General features: G+C 61.7%; 1 protein-coding gene across 1 annotated transcript; it reads left to right on the top strand.

Annotated features, from left to right (window-relative positions):
• The first annotated feature begins 5103 nt into the window (after positions 1 to 5103).
• On the top strand, positions 5104 to 20348 carry ATP8B3 (ATPase phospholipid transporting 8B3). The gene is made up of 24 exons (XM_081804746.1): positions 5104 to 5223; positions 5447 to 5508; positions 5850 to 5922; positions 6019 to 6089; positions 6416 to 6498; positions 7848 to 8006; positions 8231 to 8319; positions 8804 to 8994; positions 9067 to 9275; positions 10134 to 10165; positions 10260 to 10416; positions 10835 to 11023; positions 11101 to 11213; positions 12840 to 13004; positions 13214 to 13325; positions 14180 to 14255; positions 14446 to 14563; positions 14785 to 15169; positions 15249 to 15472; positions 17309 to 17392; positions 17547 to 17786; positions 17985 to 18123; positions 18389 to 18516; positions 19656 to 20348. Exons 1-24 carry the CDS (start codon positions 5104 to 5106, stop codon positions 20346 to 20348), a joined length of 3912 nt encoding a protein of 1303 aa, XP_081660872.1.
• Positions 20349 to 24924: the final 4576 nt, after the last annotated feature.

Here is a 24924-nt window from a genome sequence, read left to right as displayed (position 1 = left end):
AGCTTTCAGCTGGCCAAAGATGCTGACTCTTGGAGGCTGCAGGGCCTTTGCAAATCCCAGGGAGGGAATGGGGTTCGCGGACCCAGCAAAGTCTCTCCTAAAGACTATTAGAACAATTTGTGCCAGCGCCCCCCCCCTCCCCGTCCCACCCCGCCTCCGCCACCACCGCCCCAGGGTCTTTCCCATTAACCACGGGGACGGGGCTGGGTGTTTGTTGAGTGAATGAATAAATGGGAGGTTTACCTGCTCTCCCCTCCCCAGGCCAAGGAGGGTGTGCAGACCAGGCTTCCAAGGGACAAGGAGTAGGGGGTTGCCGCCCTGATGGTGGAGGTCACATCCTCTGTGCTGTCCTCACCACACCGTCACTCACTCATTCATTCACCCAACATTTGCTCACAGGTGTTGCTGTGAAGGGCTCCAGGCCCCAGGCAGAGACGGGAGGCTGGGGCATGGAATCAGGTGCAGGTCCCAGGTCTGTTGGATCAGGAATGCGCCAGAGGGAGGGATCCCAGGACTAAGAGGGAAGGGTGGTGAGGGTGGGAAAGTGCAGAAAAGGCGGGAAAGTACCAACTACCTTCCTAATTTCCACACTTCAGACGGTTTCTAAAAGTGAAAATAGGAAAGACAGCGCTCAATCATCTCTTCTGCCCTCCCGAGTTTGCCCCTTCCCTTGAACCCCACTCAGGGAGGCCCTAGAGTCAGCAGCCCCTCCCGCCCTGGCTCAAGTTGCCCACCTCTGGGGCCTGGCGATGACCCTGCCTTATGGCTGTCTCCCACGCCTGTCACCTTCAGGAAGGCCCCTGGAGCCCTGGCCACCCGCTGGGTGAGCACACACCGGGCCAGAACCTCGTGGGCTTCCTCTAACGTCCTCCCCAGCCCTGGCCCAAAACTACACCTGTAGGAAGGTGCTCATTAAACAGGTACAGGATGAGTGAGGGACAACCCAGGCACACAGCTTAGACCTGTGATCGCCTGTGCGGCTTTCCTGTGTTCCTAGCCCCACTCTGCGCGCCCCCCCGCCCCGTCCAACCATGGCCAGGTCCAATCCATCCTACCGAGACCCTGCTCCTAAATTACAGGCCCATTAGTACTCTGGGCTTGCTGTGCAAGGCCCCGCCCACTGACCCTCCCCAGCCTACCCCTACCTTGACACCCCTCAACTCCTTGCAAAGCCCCAACCCTGGATCTGGGCCCGCCCCTCCTCTGGCTGGCACCACTGCAGAGACCGCCCCAGGCTCCACCTGGCCCTCTCCGTGAGGCTCCGCCCCGCCTCGCCCGCCCCTCGGGGCCCGCCCATTTGCAGAACCCCGTCCCCAGGCGGCCCCCGCCCCGGCCAGGCTTACAAAGCCGCCCCGCCCCCTTCGGTACCGTCATTTACATAACCCGCCCCCAGGGCTGCCTCCGGCCCCTCGGGCCCGCCCAACTGTAGAAGGCCCCGCCCCCAGGGCGGCCCGGGCCCCGCCCAGTTTTAGAAGGGCCCGTGCCGCCCGTTCCAGGCCGGTTGGCACCGGGCTAACAGCTGCGCCACGTCCGCCGCCCCGGCCACCCGCGGACCGCCCGGCCCGGCCCGCGCAGGTGAGCGGCGGCGCTCCCGCTGCTGTGTGTCCCCGGGCGCCCGCGCACCCTCTCTGGACTCCGCCCAGCCTGAGGGTGTGAGGTCGCGGCGGCCGCGGCGGGCGTCGCTGGAGGTTCGCGCGGGGCGGAGTCCAGTGGGGGAGCCGCAGCGCCCGGGGTCTTGTGGACCCAGGTCTCCCGCCCCGGGGGGCTCCGGCGTCTGGCCACCGCCGCTGCCGGATGCTCGAGGCTTCTGATGAGCTGGACGTGGGAAGGCAGGGGGAGCCAGCACTGGGGGAGGGGGCGTCTTCTGCCCCCACACGAACTTGGAGTGGATTCTGCCCTCCGGCCCCATCCGCCCCCCGCTGGGTCTCCCCGGCCTCTGGGTCCCGCTTGGCTAAGCCTCGCTCACCCCGGGCCTCACTTTTCCTCATTTGGTGAATGGGCACTGGCCCAGCTCGGGCTCCCGGGAGCAACGTAACCGGCTCTGAGCCAGGTCCTCCCCCTCGGGGCCTGGGGACGCTGTTGACTCAGAGGCCAGCCCTGAAAGTTTGACTTCAGCAGGCAGCCCCGACAGGGAGAGAAGCAGAGGAGAGAGGGGGGATCAGACCTGGGATGGGGGACGCTCCAGGTAGAGGGGGAGCCCAGAGGAGGCACCTGAACGAGCGTGGATGGTCTGAGAAGTATGAGCTGAAACCAGAAGGGTGAGGAGGCACCGGCCAGGCTTTGGGCAGAGCTACTCGCGGTGGAAGAAACAGCCGTTCAGGGGCTCCGGGAGGCGGGGAGCTGCTGCGTGCTTGGGGGGGTGGAGGGTCACATGGGGAGCTGCTGAGGGTCCCCTGGTTAGACTCAAGTTCCTGGCATGGGAGGGCAACAGTCAAGCACGAGCTGGATGGTGGGAGCGTTCCAGGCTCGTAGAAGGCGCGGTGTCTGCCCCCATCTTCCCCATCGCGGTCAGCTGCCCCAAGACCACGCCCAGACCTCTCTGAAGAGCTTGACCCTCATATACACCCTTCCAGAGCTAACATATAACCGTGGGGCCCCACTTAGTCAGTCAACAAACACTGATGGGGCACCTAAGTGGGCTGAGCATGTGTGTGGTTCCGGGGATTGGGGCAGGAGGGGGCGCAGGACGACCAGGGAAGGGGTGGGTGTGGGCATGCCGGCAGAGGTGATGGGGTGGGGAGCAGTGGCCAGAGAGGGAACCCTTCCTCCTAGGGGTTGGGCTCTAATGCGGGAAGACGAGGCAGGTTGCTAGCTTGGGGGCTGCGGGATGTGAGGCCGTTGTAGGTTTGGGGGTCAGCCTGGGCCCCACTGGGCCTGAGGACACCCGGAGAAGGACACAGCCAGTGGCTGGCGGTCATGGGAGGTGACAGTTTAGAGGGCCCACTCTCAGACCGTGAGTCCCCAGGAGCGCAGAGAATGGGACGATGGTCCAGCAAGGGCTGGGCCCCTGGTGTGACTTTGGGCCCTCTCCCCACAGCCGCACCAGCATGGGCAGTCTCTCCTACCGAGAGGACCTCGAGGAGGAGAAGAACACAGGTGCGTGTCCTGAGTCTGGGCGAGGGGGCGAAGGGGCATCAGAAAGTGTAGTGGCTGAGGTGGGGGGATTGAGGAGGCTCCCCCAAACCCACACACAGGCCCAGTGTAGGGCTCTTGTTGGGTTATAAATAGTCCCAAACCTGATGACTGAATGCCAGATTGGGATTCAGGGCCTGCAGCCCATCACCTTGGAGCGCATCACTGGGCCTCAGTTTACCTCCTCCGTAGACTGAATGGGTGTAAATGGGTCTCCCAGAGCCTGTTCTTGTAGCCTAGGGATTGGCCCAGGCCAGGGCCCACTGCTCGGATTCCCTCTGGCTCCTGGCAAGCTTCCTGGGGGCTCGGGGGGAGGCGGGGCTGCAGGGGCCATCCCATTTGTTTACCGGCTCCCTGGCCATGCGCTGAGTGTCCCCACCCTGCCCACTGAGTGTCCCCAGTGCTGGGTCCCCTGGGGGCCCATTAGCCCTCCGCTGGGGTGTCGTTAGCCTGTGTTTGTCCGCGGCCCTGCACGATGCCCTGCTCACTCTGGCTTCAGCATTCACCTGGGAGGTAAAAGCCAACAGCAGGGCCCACAACAGCCAGTTCAAGAAGAAGAGCTTCCTGTGCTGGCAGAGGCAGAAGTATAAGGTGGGCAGCCCCGGTCTCACGGCGCCGGCCTCCCCCACAGCACCCCGCACCCCCACGTTAACCCTGAGGGCTGGAGCCTCGCACTGTGACGAGTTCCTAGGAACCCTTGAAAGTGCAGTACGTCCATGGGGCTCGACCCCAAACCCCTTGCATGTGTCTCACTCTAGGGAATACGGGGGCCGTGGCTCTGCCCCGTGGGTCTTCGCACCCAGTGGGGCTCAGAAATGCCAGCTTAAGGCTTGGCATTCAGCAGGCGTTCAGCCAATGCTGGTGGCAGCCAGAGGGCAGGCAGGGTAGGTGGGGGGGCCCCTGGCCTGGGCTGCAATGCTGTGCCGGCTTTCATTCCAGAGCAATGTCATCTACACTGCCAAGTACAACGTCTTCTCCTTCTTGCCCTTGAACCTGTGTGAGCAGTTCTGCCGCATCTCCAACCTCTACTTCCTTTTTATCATCATTCTCCAGGTGTGGCAGGGTGGGGGCAGCCCCAGGGGTCAGCCCCCCGCTCACGTTGCCTTCTCCAGGGGCCCTCCCTGACATCCCTTGCCCCAGGGTTCTGTAGACCCAGGGCAGTTTAACTGTGCTCTTGTCTGGGTGCTTAGTGGGTCAGTGTCTGGCTCCCACACTCATCGCTGGGGCCCTGCTGCCCAGGGCGGGGCCTGGCACAGAGGGGTGCTCAATGTATGTTGAATGATGAAGGTGCATGCACGGCTCGTTCAGGTCCAAGGAGCTGACCCCAGAGGGCAAGGAGGAAGCAGGGGTCAAGAGCATGTTCTCAGAACCTGCCGGGCCACTTCCCACTGCCTGGGTGGTCTGGGCATGGGCACCTCCCTCTCTCAGCAGGGGGGGGCAGTTTCCAGAGCACCCTGACCCTCACCCAGCATCTCATTCTGTTCTGAGTAAAGATCCAATAAAAACTTATTGAGCACCTACTGCGTGCGGGTCCTATGCTAGGCATCGGGGACCTGGCAGTGACCTTGACACCTGTTTTCAGGTGGCTTGGGGACTGGTGGGGTGACATCACACCACGTGGTGGGCACCAGTGATGGGGACAGGGACTCCCCACCCAGGCTGGTCTGTGGGCCACTGGAGGAGCTGATGGGGAGGAGCAGGGTTACTGGGAGGGGAACAGTGAGTGTGAAGGCCCCGAGGAGGGAACAGCTTGGGCTGAGAGGGCTTCCTGGAGGAGGTGACATGGGAGCTGGGCATGGAGGGGAGGAGGAGTGTGCTGGGGAGAAGTTCTGGAGAAGGACCAGTCCTGAGGTTTGGCCCTGGGCTGAGGTGGTCAGCAGGTGGACCCAGGAAGCCAGGTTGGAAGGCTGGGGGTGCTTGGTGGGAGGGCAGGGGGAGGCGGTCAGGGTGGTGCCTGGGGGACGGACTGGCATGACCCACCTGCCACGTCAGGGTTTCCCCGAGATCTCCACGCTGCCCTGGTTCAGTCTCTTTGCCCCGCTCATGGGCCTCCTCATCATCCGGGCCACCCGAGACCTGGTGGATGACATCGTAAGTGTGGTTGGGGGTGTGTGGCGCGGGGGCGGGTGTGGGGGGAGGGCACTCACACGGGTGGAAGCAGAATCTGCCTCCTGCCGCTGACGCCGCGCGCTCTGGACAGACGCCCGTGTGGACGGCTTGCTCTGCACCTGAGCCCTTACCTGGGGGGCCTGGGGGCCTGGCTGGGGGTGGGGCCGTCCCTCTGACCCGCCCCCCCCCCCCCCCGTCAGCCCAGGGGCGACACAGAAGTGACAGGATCGTCAACAACAGGCCGTGCCAGATCCTGGTGGGGAAGAGGTGAGGCCCGTGACCCCGAGGGCGGTGGCGGGGGAGGGGGGTGCGACAGGGAGGAGTACCTGGTTGAGTCCCATGGGACCCGGCCTGCCCTTCCTAAGTGGCTACTGTCTCTCAAGCCTGGGATGGGCCCTGCGGTGGGGGCGGAGGCTGAGGGTCTAAAGGGGTGGGGGGGGGAGGGCCTGGAAGGGACCAGGTAGTGGGGGGTCAGTGAAGGCCGGCCCTCTGGCAGGACTGGGGGCGGGCAGCTGCCGGTGGGAAGCCCTGCTCTTTGAGCTGGGGGTGGCCAAGGCTGGGCGTGGAGGGGCCCCCTCTCACACCCGCCACCGCCCCCACCACCGCAGCTTCCTGTGGAAGAAATGGGCGAACCTGCGTGTGGGAGACCTGGTGTGTCTGCACAGAGACAACATCGTCCCGGTGAGTGGGTGGGCTCCAGGGGGAGGGCGGCTTCCTGCTCCGTTGCCTCTTGCCCCCTGACAGTGCTGTTTCCTCGTGACCCCCTCCCCACCCCAGGCCGACCTGCTCTTGCTGGCCAGCACAGAGCCCAGCAGTCTGTGCTACGTGGAGACCGCAGACATTGATGGGTGAGCAGGGGCTCATCACTAGGGGTTTGGGGCTCTGGGTGCAAGACCTTCCCCAAGGGCCGGAGAGTTGGCACAGCGAGCCCACTTGGACATTCTGGTCATTCGCCCCATGAACACTCGTGGGGCACCTGCAAGCCGGCAGGGCCAGTAAGATTAGCCCCGAGCAAGGGACCCCCCTTCACGCCGACGTTCCTGGAGGCCCCGGTGTGCTCCGCGTGCGGCCACGCTGAACGCGGGAAGTGAGGCAAGGCCCTGCCCTCTGGGCCTCAGCCTCCTGGTTGGCAGCTGGTACACAGTAGGTGCTTAGCTCCCCATCTCATCACCAGGGAGACCAACTTGAAGTTCAGGCAGGCCCCGCTGGTCACCCACCTCGAGCTGACCAATATAAGGAACATGGCTTCCTTCCAAGGTGAGAGGCAGCAGACCCGTTTGCCCCTCCTGGGCCTCCATCTGCCCCTCTGTGCAGTGGGTGCAAAATTTCCCCACCTTGCTGGGCTTGGGGGACGGTTATGGGGTGTCTAGGGGGTGTTGGGGGCCAGGACGGCCTTTAAGAGGTGGGCTTGCCCCGGGCCTGTTTCTCGTCCTCTCAAACGACGTAAGCGCTGGGGCGTTCCCTGTTGTCAACAGTACGAAGGGCAGCATTTTATCGGGCATTATGTCTTACTTGTAACGCACGGCCACTGAAAGCCAAACACGTTTGGCTGTTTAATCGAAAAGGCAGTCTGTGGACGTGGGCTCACGACCTACGTGCGGTGGCAAAGCCCACGGGACAGGGAGTCCTTGACGTTTCTTATTTTCTGCCTGGAAAGCAAGACATTCCGTAGCTGTGGACACAGTTGGTGTTCGTCGTGCCCCAGCCAGGGGATGCTTGATTTTTATCCTGGCTTGTTGCAAAGGCACATCACTCCAATGGGTCCTGGAGCAGAATCTGTGTCCTGTTCTGGTTGCCTGTCTGTCACGATATCCAGGGAAAAGGCTGGCTTGTGTGGAGGGTGGCTGCACCAGTCCGGACACCTCCCTCGAGGCCCCCACCTGCCCCAGCTGCCCCAGGCAGGGCTCCTGCAAGGCGTGGCCCATCTTTCAGAGGAGGAGCCTGGGTTGGAGAGGTGACGGGAGGAGCGGGCTTGCCCCTTGGCTCCCCTGCCCCCCCGCCAGGCCTGCCATTTCTACATTGAGGACAAACCCAGGCTCTCGGCGCTGGAGCAGGCCTGTGGCCCCCCAGCTTGCTCCCTCCCAGGGCCCCAGCCCACACCTCATTGTCATTTTGACCCTGCCCCGGGCCAGCCTGTGACCCCGAGTGTAGTTTCTCAAAGAGAAGTGGGGCTGGAGATGCCCACTCACTGTGCGGTGGTGGCAGAAGAGTGCCCTGCATTTGTCCCCTGTGGTGGCAGGGTGCTGGATGTAGGTGTCCTTTCCTTCTTCCCCTCCTCAAAGGTTTCCTGAGCACCTACTGTATGCCAGGGGCGGGGCTGGGCTCTGGGGCCTCAGTGTGACTGAGACGAGGCTGGCGCCTTCTCCCACGGAGCTCACAGACATCAGTGACACCAGGCCCAGTGACGTGCCGGGGTCATACCCATGAGCAGGGGGCTCCACGGGGAGGGCTTGTCTGAGGAGCCGTGAGGCCAGTGGGGCGAGTGTGGGCCTGCACGAGACGAGGCTGGCGCCTTCTCCCACGGAGCTCACAGACATCAGTGACACCAGGCCCCGTGACGGTGGCCCCCTGCTTGGGTGGCTCCCTGACCGCCCCCTGGCCCACAGGCAAGGTGGTGTGTGAGGAGCCCAACAGCCGGATGCACCATTTTGTGGGGTGCTTGGAGTGGGGCGGCAGGAAGCACCCCCTGGACAGCGGCAACGTGCTTCTGCGCGGCTGCAGGGTCCGGAACACGGACACCTGCTACGGGATGGTCATCTATGCTGGTATGGCCACTGGGGTTTGCGGGGGGCGGTGGGGGCTCCGCAGTCACGGGCAGGAGGTCCCCGGCCAGGCCCGGCGGAGCCAGCAAGCACCCTCATTGCGGCTGGAGAAGGGAGTGTCGTGTGCAGGGTGCTGGATGTAGGTGGACGGACGTGGGGGCGGCTGGAGGGGAAGGGGGGGCGAGCAGATGGACGGGCGCAGGGGTGAGTGGACGCAAACCCTGCAGGTTTCGACACCAAGATCATGAAGAACTGCGGCAAGATCCATCTGAAGAGAACCAAGATAGACCATCTGATGAACAGGCTGGTGATGCTGGTGAGGGGCCACTGCCCTGGGCGCCCGGGGAGGGGGCGGGAGGGGGGGGAGGGGACGCCCCCGCTGTGCGGGCTGCGCAGCCTGATCCCAGGACAGGCCTGTGGGCCAGAGTCTTCCTGTGAGGCAACAGTCAAGTAGGAATGTCCTTAGGAAGTAAATGTTGATCTGGATGTTCTCCAGACGTGCAGGAGGCAATGAAATGCTCGCCTCCCTTCCACTGACAGTTAATGGTCCTTAACTTCTGGCTTAATTAACTTTATCTCCTCTGAAGTTATTGTAATAATAATTTAATAGCAGCCACAAGGCCTGATGAGAGCCGCCTGCAGGCCCCCCTGGCCTCCAGCCCCCTCTGCTGGGCCCGTGGACAGGGCTGGCTGGGGAGGGGGCCATCCTCGCGGCCCTGCGGTGGGTCCCCGGGGTGTCCGTGTGCCGCCCGGGGCTCCCTACCTGCACCTGCTCCACCGCCACCCTCCCTTCCCCGCAGATCTTCGTGTCCCTGGTGCTGATCTCCCTGGCACTGAGCTTCGGCTTCTGGTTCAAGGTGAAGGAGTTCAAGGCCAAGCACCACTACGTGCCCTCCGAGGACCTGCACAGCGTGGCCACCGAGACCTTCCTCATCTTCTGGGGCTTCCTCATCCTGCTGAGCGTCATGGTGCCCATGGCCATGTTCATCATGTGAGTCAGGCCGCCCCACCCCCGCCCTTCTGTCAGAGTGGGGGGATCGGGCGTGACCGGCGTGCGTTGCAGGGTCGAATTCATCTACCTGGGGAACAGCATGTTCATCAACTGGGATGTGCACATGTACTCTGCGCCGCGGGACGAGCCCGCCAAGGCGCGCAGCACTAGCCTCAACGACCAGCTGGGCCAGGTGGAGTACATCTTCTCAGACAAGACCGGCACCCTCACCCAGAACGTCATGACCTTCAAGAAATGCTGCATTGGGGGTGTCATCTACGGTGGGTCCCCTGCCCCCTGCAGCGCCCAGGAGTCTGCCCTGCCTCCGGGCCGGCGGAGCGTGCCGGGGGCCTCGGGCGGGCAGCTACGGACACGGGTGTCCGCTGTCCTCACACCTGCCCCACGGCGGGACAGGACTCTTCTTTGGGTTTTCACAAACAAACCTTCCGCGTGGACACTCACCAGCATTTCCAGGTGTCACGAGAGAAGTCTTTCTCGGTTTCCTCTCAGTCATTTGGAAACCGGAAAGCCACTGTCAGCTCAGAGACCACACAAACAGTGGTGGGCGGGGCCTCATCCGTCCTTGTCGTAAACTAGGGCACGTGGAGACCAGGAGGTGAAAGAGGGCCCGCCCGGGTGGTACGGGGGAGACAGGAACGGGCCCATGCCCTCCTGGAAACTCCACCCACCCTCAGCCAGGGCCCGAGGGGCGATAGGGAGCAGCAGGGTCTGTGGCGAACAGCATCTACCCCCAGCCGGGTCTTCTGATGTTTCTAGAAGGGCTGAGGACCCAGGTTTTTATGTGGAACCACCAATTTTTCCAAAGTAGGCAGCGAAATCCAAGTTGTAGGAAGATAACCATGGAGAGATCAAACACAGTGCACGCTCCATGAGGCTGCGTTCTGCCCTTGGCTGTCCCTGGGACCCCCAGGAGCTGTGGCTGCCTCTTGGCCTCCTTTGCGGAAGGCAGAGCTGAGGCGGGGGGTCCTTGGTTGCTTGGGGTGTCGGGTCCAGAGCCCCAGGCCCAGCTTGTCCGCTGTATCCAGTGGCCCCAGGAAGCCTGACAGTGGAGATCGGGGGCTGTGGGATCCCCGTGGGTCCAGGAGAGCTGAGGCCTGATGGGGGGGGTCTTTCCCCAGGCCCGGATGAAGAGGAGGAGACCCCACGTAAGGTGAGCCCTTGGCACCCTGCAGTGCTGGACGGTGGGGGGCAGGGGCGATCAGGGACGCGCCCACAACCCACCTGCCCCTCACCCCGCCACACAGGAGAACCCCTACCTCTGGAACAAATTTGCCGATGGGAAGTTTCTTTACCGAAACGCGAAGCTCATGTGCGCTGTTCGGGACAATGAGGACAAGATGGTGCGGGAGTTTTGGCGCCTGCTGGCCATCTGCCACACCGTGATGGTGCAGGAGAAGGACAGTGAGTGCGGCCACCCTCTCCCCGCCTGGGAGGGTGCTCAGGCCCCGGGGCCCCTGACATGCTCCCCTGGCCTTAGAGATTGCCCAGCCCCATCACCAGGGCTCCTCTCACTGTCCCAAGCCCTGCCTCTTCTGGATCTCGGGGTGTCCAGGCCTGTGACTCGAGATCTGTTCTTGCTGGGAGGGAGAGGCCCTTCAGACCGGGGCCCAAGCACCCCCCTTCTTTTACGGGGCTGAGAGGTCATACCAGCCCAGGAGACCACCGTCCCGTAAACGTCTGCTGACTGTCTACTGGGTCCATTTCCTTCCCTGTGCTCTGGAGACGGACGTGGGACCTGCCATAGATGAGTGGCGGGTCCTGATGGAGGGCAAGCTCCAGGGAAGGCGCCCTCCCACCCCGTGGTTCCCTCTCTGACCAGACCAGCTGGTGTACCAGGCCGCATCCCCCGATGAGGAGGCGCTGGTCACGGCGGCCCGGAATTTCGGCTACGTGTTCCTGGCGCGCACACAGGACAGCATCACGGTGATGGAGCTGGGGGAGGAACGGGTGTACCAGGTCTTGGCCATGATGGACTTCAACAGCATACGCAAGCGCATGTCAGTGCTGGGTAAGTGTCCGTGCAGGGGAGAGTGTGGTGGGCCGGCAGGGTAGAGCATGTGGGCAGCCAGGCCTCTCCCTCTGCAGTCCGCAACCCCGAGGGCTCCATCTACCTCTACACCAAGGGCGCTGACGTGGTCATCTTTGAACGCTTGCGCAAGAAAGGCATGAAAGAGTGGACCACAGAGGAGGCCTTGGCTGTGAGTCCCTGTGGGAGGAGAGGCTGTGGGGGGCAGGGGGCAGGAGGTGAGGGCACAGGGACAGGGAGAGGGGGAAGAGGAGGAGAGTGCGCAGAGAAAGGGCACGCACCAAGGCTGGCCGTGTACAGTTGTCCAGGTTGTGCACTGCACAACCCCCCGTGTCTGCGCACGTGCGCGCACACACACCAACACACACGGCTGGGAAGGAGCTGAACTCTAAGCTGTATCTGTCCAGAGGGGACATCTTTTTCGAAGTCACACAAGGACACCCTGTGGTTGGACTTTGGCCCTGGACACTGCCCCCCTTCTCCTAGCCAGGCCTGGGTTTTAAGACATGCTCAGCCCTCCTTGCCTCAAGTCTTTTGCTCCATGGGTGGCGCCCAAACTCCTCCACCCAGCTGTTGAGGCTCTGTCTGTCTCCTACTGGTCTCTCTAGCCTGGTATCTCCTTGCCCCCAGGGGATTTCCCAGGACCCCAATTTCTGGCTTGCAATTTGCCCCATGCTCAGATGATGCCTCAAGACCTTTGCACATATAACCCCTCTGCTTGGAATGCCTTCCTCCACTCTGTCACTCAGGATCTTCTAGTCCTCAAGCCTCAGATGCAAGATCACCTCCAAGGAGATTTTCCTGCCCCAGCCATAACATAGGGCTGTCATGTCATGTCCGGCGTCCTCTCTCTGGCCCAGCCCTGACCCTATAGGGCTTCCTAAGGGCTTTGCTAGGTCTCCAGCATCACCTAGCCCAGGGGCCAATGGGGGTGTTTATGGAAAGAAAGTCCTGCGTCCCTCCACTTGGAGCTTCCCACAGTGCCCTGCTCTGCTGGGAGTGGGGGGTGGTGTGGAACTCTGCTGAAGGAGGGAGTTGGGGGGCCGGCCTCTGATCTCTGACTCTGAGCTGGGGAAATGCATACAGAATAATGACACGGAGCCCAGGAGCTCGGCAAGATGGCTTGGCTCAACTGCCTTGTAGAACAAATAGGTAAACCGAGGCACAAGAGCAGCGAAGGCCTGTCTGGTTCTTCGGATGTGCAAGGAACCCCTGTTGTGCCCAAGCCCAGCCTTTCAGACCCACCTCCAGTCAAGAGCAAAAGCGAGACCTGGGGCTGCCCACTGGGGCAGAAAACCTGGGGCAGGGTGGGGGGTGGGTAGGCAGAAAGTAAGGAACCATGAGGAGTACCTTCCTTGGGGTGTCCCAGAGGTGAGCGGGTGTTCTTCTGGGGGGCCTGGAGACGGAGTCCCACGTGATCCTTCCTGTTCCCGCCCCACCCCCAAGAGGCCCCTCGAGAAGTGAGGCAGAGTGTGGGGTCCAGACATTCCTAAGTCGAGGGACCAGAGGGAGGGTCCGGGGCTGCAGGGGCCCTGACTGGGGAAGGGAGGGTCTTTGGAACAGCTAGAAGTTGCCATGCGAAGCGAAGGGAGGTGTCCCTGGCAGGAGGAAGGGCAGGGGCAGAGGTGTGGAGGCCGGACAGAGCCGAGCATGGGCAGGGGGGGGGGGCCTAGGCGGTGGTCGGGGGTCAAGGTTTGGGGGACCCAAGCAGGGAGAAGGGCTGGAGGAGTGTCAGGGAGGCAGGGTGTTTGGTGACAGGGTGATGCCAGGGCCCACCCACCCGGCCTCTTGCCGGCAGTCCTTTGCTGAGCAGACCCTGCGGACCCTGTGCCTGGCCTACAAGGAGGTGGACGAGGATGTGTATCAGGAGTGGTGTCAGCGGCACCAGGAGGCCGGCATCCTGCTGCAGAACCGGGCCCACGCCCTGCACCAGGTGTACGAGGAGATGGAGCAGGGCCTCCAGGTGTGCAGAGCCTGGAGGGCCGGGGCCCCGGCACACCACCCCCCGCCAGGGAGCTGAGTCCCCACTCAGTCTGCCTCCTGCCCCCTGCACCCCCCCCGCCAGGGAGCCGAGTCCCCACTCAGTCTGCCTCCTGCCCCCTGCACCCCCCCCCGCCAGGGAGCCGAGTCCCCACTCAGTCTGCCTCCTGCCCCCTGCACCCCACCCCCCAGCTGCTGGGAGTCACGGCCATTGAGGACAGACTCCAGGACGGCGTCTGCGACACGATCAAGTGTCTCAAGCAGGGGAGTATCAAAGTGTGGGTACTCACAGGGGATAAGCAAGGTGGGTCCCAGGGCGGCCACGCCCAGCGCAGAGAGAAGGGGGATGGGTGGGAGAGAGCTCCTCACCTGCCTGTTGCGCCACCGACAGCCTGTCCCACGTGCCCGGGCTCGGCATTGCCCTCCACCTTGTCCCGGGAGGGGAGAAATGGGAACCATTCAAAATGCTGGGGTCTCCCCGCCCCCCGACACCTCCTTGGGGTGGATTGGCACTGTGCTGAGCACTTCCTGAGCGTTTGGCCCTTGTTACGCCTGTGTGATAGATGGGCCAAGCAGGGCTCCGAGAACTCTGGGGCGCATGCTGGAGGATGCCCAGGGACTTGGGTCCCGCAAGCCCCGAATCTCCTCCTTTCCCCTGCGGGTTCTTTGGGGCCCCCTGGCCGTGTGTGCCAGCAGGGCTGCGTTAGGACTTACGTGCGCACCAGGCGTATACACACAAAATACTTAAAATGACATTTGCAGCTGACAAATATCCAAGCTGGATTATCTTTTTTCTTTTTTTTCTTCCGATTTTAAAAGAAATTAAGTCATTTTTGTGAGTTCTCAGAAGTGCCCATGGGGCCTAGGCATGCCATGTCCAATGACCCCTTGGCCGTGGCCACCAGACGCCCTTCCTCCAAGAGCCTCGCTGGCCAGAGGACCAAAGTGGGGGCCCTTTTGCTCAGAGCTGCCGCCAAAAAAATCAGGGCTGGCTGTCATTGGCTGGCCCGAGTCACATGCCTTATTCTGACCCAATCCTCATGGCCAGGGGGCAGGGCATGCTGATGTGATTGTGGGGGCCTGGGTCTACCCCGCAGGGTGGGTGTGGCCCCCGCGGGGGGCGGGACTGCCGCTGTGTTGAACCGGGCTGGTTTGCAGAGACAGCGGTGAACATCGGTTTTGCGTGCCACCTGCTCTCGGAGAACATGCTCATTCTGGAGGAGAAGGAGATCGTGTAAGGGGGGGAGGGGTGGGGGGGCGGGGGTCGCACCCGTGGCCCAAGAGTGGCTCCCGGGGTCTGCGGAGGGCCCTTAGTCTCTGCCTGGCTGGACTCCCACGGGGGGGGGGGCCAGGTCCAGCCGGGAAGGGGGTGGAGGGAAGCCTGTGCCCGCCGGCGCAGCTGAGCCCCCGCTGGGCCCCCACAGTCGCATCCTGGAAGCCTACTGGGAGATCAACAACAACGTGCGGGGTGGCAAGGGCCGTCGGAAGAAGCGGTTCCTGCCACAGGTCAAGATGGCCATGGTCATTAGCGGGGAGTTCCTGGTCAGTGTCCGCTCAGGGCCGCCGGCAGAGCCCCTGGTACTGGGGAGGGGGCTGGGAGGAGCAGCAGAGAGCTGGTTCTCGGAGGGGTCAGAGCAAGGGAGGGTCGCAGTCAAGTCCAGCCTGGCGCTGGGACGCCAGGCCCGGGAGGAGGGGCCGGCTGGGGCGCTTCCGGAGCGGAGGCGTGCGCACAGAGTGATGCGCCCCCTGCCCCCGGTGGCCAGGACCAGCTGCTGCTGTCCCTGCGCAAGGAGCCCCGAGCGCTGGTCCACAAGGTGAACAGGGACGCGGACGAGTCCTGGCAGGAGCCCGACGAGCGGAGGACGGACTTCCTGCGGGCGCGGCGCATATCTCTGCTGTGGCGGACCCTCGGCATCCAGCTGAGGGGCACGGGCTTGGCGCCGCAGGTCACCGACTCCAACACCAGCGAGAGCCCCGACGTGCGGCGGGAGCGGGCCTTCGTGGAGCTGGCCTCCCAGTGCCAAGCGGTCATCTGCTGCCGGGTGACGCCCAAGCAGAAGGCCTTGATCGTGGCGCTGGTCAAGAAATACCAGCGCGTGGTGACCCTGGCCATCGGGGACGGCGCCAACGACATCAACATGATCAAGAGTGGGTGGTAGGCAGCAGGCGAGGGGCGGGGCAGCTGGCTGGGGGCGCCCCGGGCTGACAGGCTGCGTGTCCCCCGCAGCTGCGGACATCGGCGTGGGGCTGGCGGGTCAGGAGGGCATGCAGGCGGTGCAGAACAGCGACTACGTGCTGGCCCAGTTCTGCTTCCTGAAGCGGCTGCTACTGGTGCACGGGCGCTGGGCCTACATGCGGGTCTGCAAGTTCCTGCGGTACTTCATCTACAAGACGGTGGCCTGCATGATGGTCCAGATCTGGTTCGCCTTGTACAGCGGCTTCTCCGCCCAGGTGTGCTTTCCATAACCTCCGCCGCGCCGCGGCCACTCCCTTCTCAGGGATATTTGGCAAACTGGAGCTCTGAAGTGAGGGCAGGACAGATGCGCCGATGTCCATCCTTCTAGTGGGCAAGAGGGGAGAGCTAGGAGCCCACAGAAGGGAAGAGTGTGGGGGCTGGGTCCCTGACTCAGGGACTCTAGGCAGTATCATGGCGAAGATGAGAGGTGCTCTCTTGAGCTTTAGAAGGGTCCCAGGCACTGATTTTTCCCTGCGGAAGGAAATCGTCTGCGAAGAGCCAGCTGTGAGAGGGAGTGAGCTCCCTGTCACTGAAACCCAGGGGTTTGAGGGGGAGCTTTACAGAGGCACCCTAGATAAATATATATTGTTTGTTCATTTTACTTTTTATTTATAGATATTTTTCAGATGTTTCTGTAAGTGGAATTGTTTTCTTAATTTGCTTTGGGGATTGTTCCTTGCTGGTGTATAGAAACACGAGTGAGTTTTTGATTTCCGGTCTGTGCCCTGTAACTTTGCTGAATCTGTTTATTGGCTCTAGTAGCTTTCTTGTGGATCCTTTTGGGATTTTTCTGCATATAGAATTATGTCCTCTGCAAATAGAGATAGGTTTACTTCTTCCTTTTCTATTTGAATAGCATTTATTTCTTTTTCTTTCCTAATTGCTCTGGCTAGGACTTCCAGTGCAATGTTGAATAACAGTGTTGAAAGCAGGCTTCCTGTTTTGTTCTGGATCTTCGCAGGACAGCGTTTAGGTGTTTTGTTTTGTTTCCCCCCCCCCCCACATTTGTTAACTAGAAGAACTGTTGCTTCTCCTCTATTTATTTATTCAGTATTTACTTCTATCAGTGTAGACTCATGGGTATTTATTTTACTGTATACTTTGTTGCTCAGATTGTCCCTGATTTGTCCCTTTGACATGTGCCTGCCCTTCTCTGAGTACACCCCCACTTTCTGGTGCTGTAGGAGGCTCCACGCTCGTTTTGTGTTTCCCCTGCTGCAGCTCTGGAATCAGCCATTCCTGTAAGGAGTCCTGGCTCTTGGTAGTTAGACACCAAGCTCTAAGTGCCAGGTGTGCTTACAGGGACTGGGATGCTAGTGGATCCCTCTCTCGGTTGACAAGAGCTGCAAAGTGTACATGTATTGACCCTGTAGAGACACACACTGTATCTGTCTTATCCGCATCTGTCCAGCCTCGTCTCTATGTTTGTGTATATTAAAAACCATGAGTTCACAGCAGTCCAGCTGATTCCAGTCCCACGGGACAAGGCTCAGCTTAGCCTTTTCCATGTACTCATCTGTGAGTCTTTTCTCCAACAGTGAGAAACTTCATTCTTGTAAAATTTCTTATTTTTAACTTTTTTGTTCAATACCAGAATGCACATAAGGTGGTTTTCAGAGCTGATGCTCATGTTCTGTTAACTGGATTGGATTCATCATCAGGAGAGCTACTTGTCCATGAGGGCTCTTCCACATAGTGATCCCCCTGAACCTAAAATGACCCAAACCCCCCACATCCTCTAGCCATTTTCCCTCCTATATTTCTACATCGAAGCCATCCCATTAAAACAAGGACTCAGAGGTGCAGTTTTGCAATAATTGGACCCCGCTTTTCCTCTCTGCCTTTTATCTTCCAGCCTTGATCAAGCCTCATGTAGCCCAACCCTGGTTTAGCACCAACCTTCATTATAACTTGACCTCCCAGCTCACCTGGAAGCCTCCCCAGGGGTCCAGCTAGTTTGGGCAGGTCTCCTTGGGTAAAGACTTGTTTCTCTCTCTGGCCACTGGCCGGCTGAAGGCTGACCGTGTCCCGCTCCGTCTCCTCCCCACCAGCCTCTGTATGAAGGCTGGTTCCTGGCCCTCTTCAACCTGTTCTACAGCACACTCCCCGTTCTCTACATTGGTCTCTTTGAGCAGGTGAGCAGATCCAGGCCTTGTCTCCTCCTTCCCTGGAGATGCTCCCATGTCTGCCCTGCAGTTCCCCCTGGGGGCCTGGCACGGGGGTGGGGCTGTCCCCAACTCCCCACCTGGTTCCAAGAGCCTGCCACTGCCCCCCATGCCCCACCCCCAGGACGTGAGTGCCGAGCGGAGCCTGGAGCTGCCCGAGCTGTATATCGCAGGCCAGAAGGACGAGCTCTTTAACTACTGGGTCTTTCTCCAGGCCCTCGCCCACGGCACAGTCACCTCCCTGGTCAACTTCTTTGTGACCCTGTGGGTCAGCCACGACTTGGCCGGGCCTGTCAGCTTCAGCGATTATCAGTCTTTCGCTGTGGTCGTGGCCATGTCAGGCCTGCTGTCCATCACCATGGAGGTAGGCAGGGCCGCCAGCCTGTCGCACCCCAGGGGGGCCTTGGACATGAGCCACTGAGGTGTCCCCGCTCAGTGACCCTGCCACGGGGCCTTAGGTGGCCTTCGTGGACCCTGGGGACTCAGCCCCCACCCACTCCCATGGAGCCCTGCCCCGGGGTTCCTGGCACCACGCTGGCCTAATCCTCCCTCCCCTCTTCAGGTCATACTCATCATCAGGTACTGGACGGTCCTGTCCGTGCTGGCCATTTTCCTCAGTCTCTGCTTCTATGTGGTTGCAACTTGGGCCAGCCAGAGTTTCTGGCTCTTCCAAATCTCACCCAAGACCTTCCCATTTCTGTGTGAGCCCCCAGCAGGGAGTGGGGTGGCGGGCCCCGGAGAGGGGTGTATCCACGCCCGAGTGCCCGCGGTGCCCCCTCCGAGCCTCTGTGTTCTCAGTTGTGCAGGGGTGCCATGCAGGGGGGTTGGAGCCTTCTGGGCATCTGCACGAAGGTGTCCTGGGGGCAGAGGGAGAGGTGGGAGGTTGGGTGTCAGGAGGAGGGGTCACCCAGCAGGCTCTGGGGAGGCTCCACCTGGGGCCGGGCTGTGACCCTGACCCGTCACTAGATGCTGACCGTAACGTGCTGTCACACCCCTCCATCCTGCTGGTCGTCCTGCTGAATGTGTCACTAAACACCCTGCCCACACTGGCCCTGCGTGTCATTTGCCAAGCCCTCAAGAAGGCAGGCCCCGAGGTGAGGGGGCTGGGGTCCCCATCGCACACTCCTGGGAACCCCTCAGCCAGAGCCTGCGCAGGGAGCAGAAACTCCAAGACACAGGGCTGGGGGGGGGAGGAATGGAGACCCCGGCACACACCCAGTGCCCCCAGGGGGACCAAATAACAGGCCCCAGGATCCACCCCCAGATGTTCGGGGCTTGGGGGTCCAGATGACGGAGCAACTTGGGAATGGTTTAGGGAAGCGAAGGGACTTAGAAGCACCCCAAGTGTCCACTGAAGGATGAACCGGTAAACACAGTGCGGTCCATCCCCACGCGGGAACACGCTCCAGCCTCAGGAAGGAAGGGACCCCGGCACCTGCCACGACGTGGAGGGACCTTGGGGATACCGGGCTCAGCGAGAGGAGCCAGACCCAGAAGGACACATCCCGCAGGACCCCACTCCCAGGAGGTCCCCAGAGGAGGCCCGTCCACACAGACAGAAAGGAGAGGGTGGGAGCCGGGGCTGGGGCAGGGGGTGGGGAGTCCGTGCTTTGTGGGGACAGAGTCTCCTTGTGGGGAGATGGAACGTTCTGGAGACGGAGGGTGGGGGTGGGGAGTCCGTGCTTCACGGGGACAGAGTCTCTATGTGGGGAGATGGAACGTTCTGGAGATGGAGGGTGGGGGTGGTCGCAGGGCCATGTGAGTGTGCTTCATGACGCTGAGCTGTGCACTTAGAGATGATTAACATGGTACATTTTGTGTTATGCATATTCTACTACAATGAAAAAAACCCAAACCTAGAAGGGAGGGTTGCAGCTGGGATGGGCCCTAGAATTGACTGGAATAATGGACCAAAACATGGCCAGAAACCTGCCACCTTCTGTCCCGCGGGCTGGACACATGGCTGTCCAGGTGCGCCTGGTCAGGCTTTGCCACCAGAGGGCACCCAAGGCCCCTGGTGGCTGGTCGGGGTTAGGTCCCGGGGAAGGACTCATGGGTTGGTCCAAAATCAGTCTCAGAGAAGACTCTTAATTGGCTCAACTCCGGTAGGGAAGGGTCAGTCGGTGGTGGCCAAGTAGGGCTCTGAGTGGTGCCCGCTGGGGGCAGGTGAGCCGAGAGCAGCCAGCGGGGCGCCGGGGGAGCCTGGTGACCTTGGCTCTCCTCTGCTCTGCAGCAGGAGGAGGAGGCCCCGAGCGAGGAGATGATCACGGGGGAGCCCGGGCGTTACCTGCACCGGGGGTCACGCGGCCGGCGCTCCAGCTATGCCTTCTCCCACCGCGAGGGCTACGCGGACCTCATCACTCAGGGCACCATTCTGCGGAAGGCGCCGGGGGTCAACAGCGACATGCTGGTTGACCAAACAACCCCGTCTGAAGAAGAGCTGTCCCCGGGCATGCAGGAGTCGTTCCGGTTCTCCAGGAAGCTGTCCCTGCTGGGGAAGAAGAGGCACCAGCACCAGGGCAAGGCGTCCTCGGGGGAGACGTCGCCGGTCTGCGCGGTGAGCTCGACGGCCACGGAGGGCAGGCCGTGCTCCTCCGTCCAACGCCCGGCTGCCCCCGAGAACTGGCCGTCCGGGTCCCTCCGGGAGCCGCTGCCTTCGGGGAGCGCGGCGCAGCCCTGGGGCCAGCCGTCCGGGCAGAGCCAGCCGGCGCCGCCGGAGGACAAGCGGGCGGCGTGGAGGGCCGCGCTCCGTTCCTGGAGGAGCCGGCCCTGCGGCCGGCAGAAGTTGCAGCAGCCGCCCGGGGAGGGCACGGCGCCGCCGCGCAGCCAGGCCCTCCCGGCCGTGGGGCCGCCCGCACCCCCCGCCCCGGGAGCGTCCTCCGCGGACGCGCCCTCCCGCCCGGGGAGGAGGCTGTGGTCCCTGTAGCGGCTGCCGGTGCCCCGGGGCCGTGCATCTGCTCGCACGGGGCCGCCCCCGGAAGACGAGGCTCGGCGTCCTCTTCTTTGGCGAATAAACCAGGGTCCGCCTTCCGCCCGGGCTCCTCGAGGCTCCTTCTTTCCCAAACTAGGGCTGTCCTCGCTTTAGAAACCCACACACTGACCTCTAGTGACCGGGCGGGGGATTTGCAGGAAGAGCCCCCGGCCCGGCCCCCAGCCCTTCTTCAGCCCGCGCCGGCTCCCGGGGTCTCCCGGGGGCGCTCCCGGGGCACGAGGTCAGGTCCAGCCCTGGGCCCTGCAGCCTCGTCCCCAACCACGCTGCCCCGGTGGCTTCGCCTCAAAGGAGCCACCTTCCGCTCCAGGCGACTCACCTCGCCTCCCGGAGCCCCATTCCTGCCCCCCTGCCCCGCCCCCCTTCCGCCAGCACACAAGTCCAGGTGAATGAGTAGAAAATAATTTATTGGAGAAAAACAAAACAAATCCAGCACAGCAATGGTTAACAATGACGATTTTTTTTTTTTTTTAACTTTTAAGCCTGTCACCTGAGGGTGGGAAGGCGAGGGCTTCCGTGCCCTCTAGCATTTGGGGGGGGTGTCTCCCCAGAAAGCAGCCCTAGTGTTTAGTCTTGGTTAAACACTCAGGGCCACACGGCGACGTGGCCCTCCCTCATCCCTGGCTGCAGAGAATCCCCCCAAAGACCAGCCCTTGGGGGGCATGCCAGGGCCACAGCGGGGAGCCCAGGGATCTGGGGGGGCTGGTGCGGCTCACACTGCTTTGGTTCCAGAAGTGGAATGGTCCAAATCCCAGGCAGTGCTGGGCTGGATGGGGGGGGGAGGTCCTGGAACATGCCTCCCCCCTCCCCTCCCCCCACCCGCCCTCCAGTCTGGGTCCTCCTTCCTTAAGGGTGAGGGGCTCCTTCTACTACCCCAACCCCCCCCTTCCTGGGGCCCGTCTTGGAAGCTCCCACTAGTGGGAGCTCAGCAGAAGTGCAGTCAGAGGTGGGGATAACTGCCCCAGAGCCCCCTTTCATGGATGGTTTTGGGGAGCTCTCTGTTCTCTAGGGTCCTGACATGGGCTGGGAGGGAGGGCTCCACAGATGTGCGCCCCCCGCCCTACATCCCAGGCCAAAGGGTAACTCACATCCAGCCCAGGGCCAGGGAGACTGAGGGTATGGGTGGAGCCTGGCTGAGTGCCTGCCTGGGGATGGGGGTGTCTCAGGAGGGCCCTTGGGATCTCGGGAAGTTGGGGTACACCCTGGCCCCCACCACCCTGGGCGACAAGACTCGAATTGGCTGATTGTCTCTCTCCTCTGAACAAGACACTTGGGAATTCATGCTCGCGTGAAACCAGCTGGGTGGGGGTGGAGGGTCTGAGGTGGCAGCGACACCCACTTGCACCCAAGAACCAGGAGCAGGAGGCCCAGGATCCCCCACCCGGTTGGCACAGGCAGGTGGTGTGTGGGCACTGGGGGGTCTGGGTGCGGAGTCTGGGTCTGGGTCTGGGTGCGGAGGCCCTGCGGCCTCCTCCACCTTCCTGGCAGCCCGAGGCCTCGTCCCCCTCCCGCCGCCGGACACAGATCCTTAGAAAGCGGGGGAAGGAACACAGAGCAGGGAGAAGGAGCACCGACGGAACTCAGGCATGAAACACAACCATGCGACACGGAACCCCGGGGCTCTGACCCGGCCCGTCCCACCCCACCCCCCACCCCACCCACCTAGCACATTAGTCATGCATCAAATCAAATTCCATTGTCTTTTTTTTTTTTTTGATTTTTCTTACTTTTTTTTCTTAAATTACATTTGAACACAGAACACATAGAATAATAAATACTCTTATAAGACATGACTCCAAAAAACGAGGAACAGAACACGCCAGAGAACAGAAAGGTACACTCTCTCTCTCTTCCTGTCTTTCCTAAAGGACTCGTTTGAGTAAGAAATCTGTAAACGCCGGTCCCGCGCTCCCCACCTCTCGCCCCTGTTGCCGTGCCCTTGGCCTCTGACCACCCGGTGTCACTGCCCTGACATTCAATATGTCTCCCACGGAACTCTTCAAAGAAATGACATACCATCGTCTGCAAAATTATAATTTAACGGTATAAAGCTTCAAGTCACGTATTCCAAAAACTAGCTAAGGATTTTTTTTATCACATAAACTATACATTAAATATTTTGAGGTATTTCAGAGAAAATTGTCAAAGGCTCGAAGGAGCGCTGTGCTGGAGGTGTCATTCCCTGCGTGGAGAATGGTCTTTGGTATGTGACAACCAGCTGGGTGTCAGGGAGAGCGGGGTGGGGCCGGGGGGGGGCGCTGGGGGGGCCTGGGGGTCAGGGCCCCTGGAGGGGCTGGACTGGAGCTGGTGTGTGTGTGTGTGAGTGTTTGAAAGGGACCCCGGAATCCAGGGATGCCTCTGTGACCCGGGCTGGTCGTGCTTGACCCGATCTGGTCGCAGGTCACCATAGCTAGAAAGTTCCACAACCAGAACGGTCCCAAGCCAATTCCTAACTATCCATCAGGGGACAGAACAGAGACCTCTGGCCTCTGATCCTTGGACCTTAAATGCTGGGAAGAGCAAGTGACTTACCCAGCACGGGGTGTCCCAGAAGCCCTGTCCCCTGCAAGCAGGCACCCTGTCCAATGGGGCCAAGTGACAGTGAGAGGTGGAAGGAAGGGGTCTGGCCACCCAGACTCCAGCGCCCAGGACCACCCCAGAAAGGACAGCAGGGCGTGTGTGTGGGGGTGGGGGGGGGTTGGTTGCTGAGTGGGAACAGGAACTCTTAGGATTCTGCCCCAACACCCAAAGGTTCTAGAAGCATCACTCAGATCGGTTGCTTAAAAAGCTGGGAGAATAGCGAGTCGATAAGGACAAGAGAACATTTCACACACATCTTTGGTTCCAGAAAAAGGCACTCATCGACCTCAGTATCCTCTCTCCCTCCCTCTCCTTCACTTCTCCCTTTCTCTCTCCCTGTCTCTCTCTTCCTCTCTCCCTCTCTCTCTCACTCTCTCTGTCCCTCCCACCCCTCCCTCCTCTCTCTCTCTCTTCTCCCTCCTTCCCTCTCTCTCTCTGTCTCTCTCTCTCTGTCGTTGCTGAGGAGCAGGGCACACCTGGAGGGCAGGGCCGGGCAGGCCCTGGGCCACACCTGGTCCCAGGCGAGGGAATTCCAGCATCCAGCACAGGTCCTTGGGGGGAATCTTTGGTATCAGGCGTGATTTATCCAATCACAGACAAGAACGTTTGAGTGAGGTAGCCTTTACCTGGGGGAGGGGGAGGGGCATTTCACTAGAAATGTCTTTTGCATTCTCAAGGAGGGAGGGGGTGACTACCTCCCTGGGAGGCAGTGGATGGGCGGGGTTTGGGGGGGTGAGTTTCCTTCTAGCCTCCAGATCTTGAACCGTGGGGAGGGGCGGGGGGGTTCTCAGGATCCAGCTGCCGGCCAGCCTTGGAGGTCACCTTGGAGGTCACCAGGAAGGGAAGAGAGACGAGCAGGGGGGTGTGGGGGTGCTCATCTTCATTTCTGACTCTTCCTTCTCCCTCGTCAATTTTTTTGGCAAAAAATGGAGCAAGCATATTCCACCTTCTTCAGCATCTTCTTTATCCCTTTGGAGAGAGAGTTGCAAGCACAGGCTCGCCCCCTGCCTCCCCTTCAGGCCCAGCGCGGCAGCCCTGAGCGCTGGGAGGTGGTGGGTGAGTTCCAGAAGGTTCCACGCAGGTGGCCACGCCATGGCCCCAGCACGCAGGGATTCCGGGTGGGCTCCCACGCTCTCTCTGTGCTGGTTTCTCCTCGTGGAATCTGGATGGTTTTTTGGGTTTGTTTTTTCTGTTTCCCGGGGTCTGTCTCTCCCTGTGTGTCATCAAGGTGCCTAAAGGTAAAGTGAACTGACAGGGGGCGCCGGGAAGGAGGCGTCTGGAATGTACCCGCATGTTCGACTTGCCCCCCCTCCAGTCTGGGGCGGGCTGGGGGAGGCTGCCCGCCTGGGGGCGCCGGCCGGCTCCGCTGCGACCCCTCCCCAGACGTTAAGGCAGGCGATTCTTGGCACAAGGAACCCTGGTGGCCGGGGGGGCAGCTGGGTTCTCGGCTGTGGGGCGGTTCTGCCGGCGGAGGGGGCTGGTCTTGGTGCGGGTGGGGCGCTGCAAGGACCCCCAGCCCGACGGGGGTTTTTGGCGACTTTGGAAGAGGGCGACCGCTGGGGAGGAGGGCTCCTCCGGCCTCCCTCCGTGGGGGCGGGGGCTGGCGAAGGAGGGGTTATTCTCAAAATTCCTTCTAATACCCGGTTTATATTTCTAGTATGTGCTTCTTGACCCGCTTTCGGGGACGACGCGGGAGCCCTGGTTTTGCCCGAGGCCCTCTGGGCGTCCTGAACGGAGGGAGGCGGGGAGCCCCTTCTGCCACCCCCTCCCCTCTGGGGGGTGGAGGGCTCCCTTTGGCCTGGAGGGGACGGGGTGGGGAGGAGGGGCCCTTCTTGTGCACTGGGCTGGGGGGGACGGGCTGCACCCCTCCAGCGCCCCCCCCGGGGCGGGACCGGGCCGGCGGGGCGGGGCGGGGCGGGGGGGGCGCGAGGGC

Source organism: Leptonychotes weddellii, chromosome 1 (genome assembly GCF_054177405.1).
Source record: "Leptonychotes weddellii isolate Sample4059 chromosome 1, ASM5417740v2, whole genome shotgun sequence".
NCBI lineage: Eukaryota > Metazoa > Chordata > Mammalia > Carnivora > Phocidae > Leptonychotes > Leptonychotes weddellii.
Note: the sequence above shows the minus strand (reverse complement) of the source record. Positions and strands in the feature narration are given on the sequence as shown.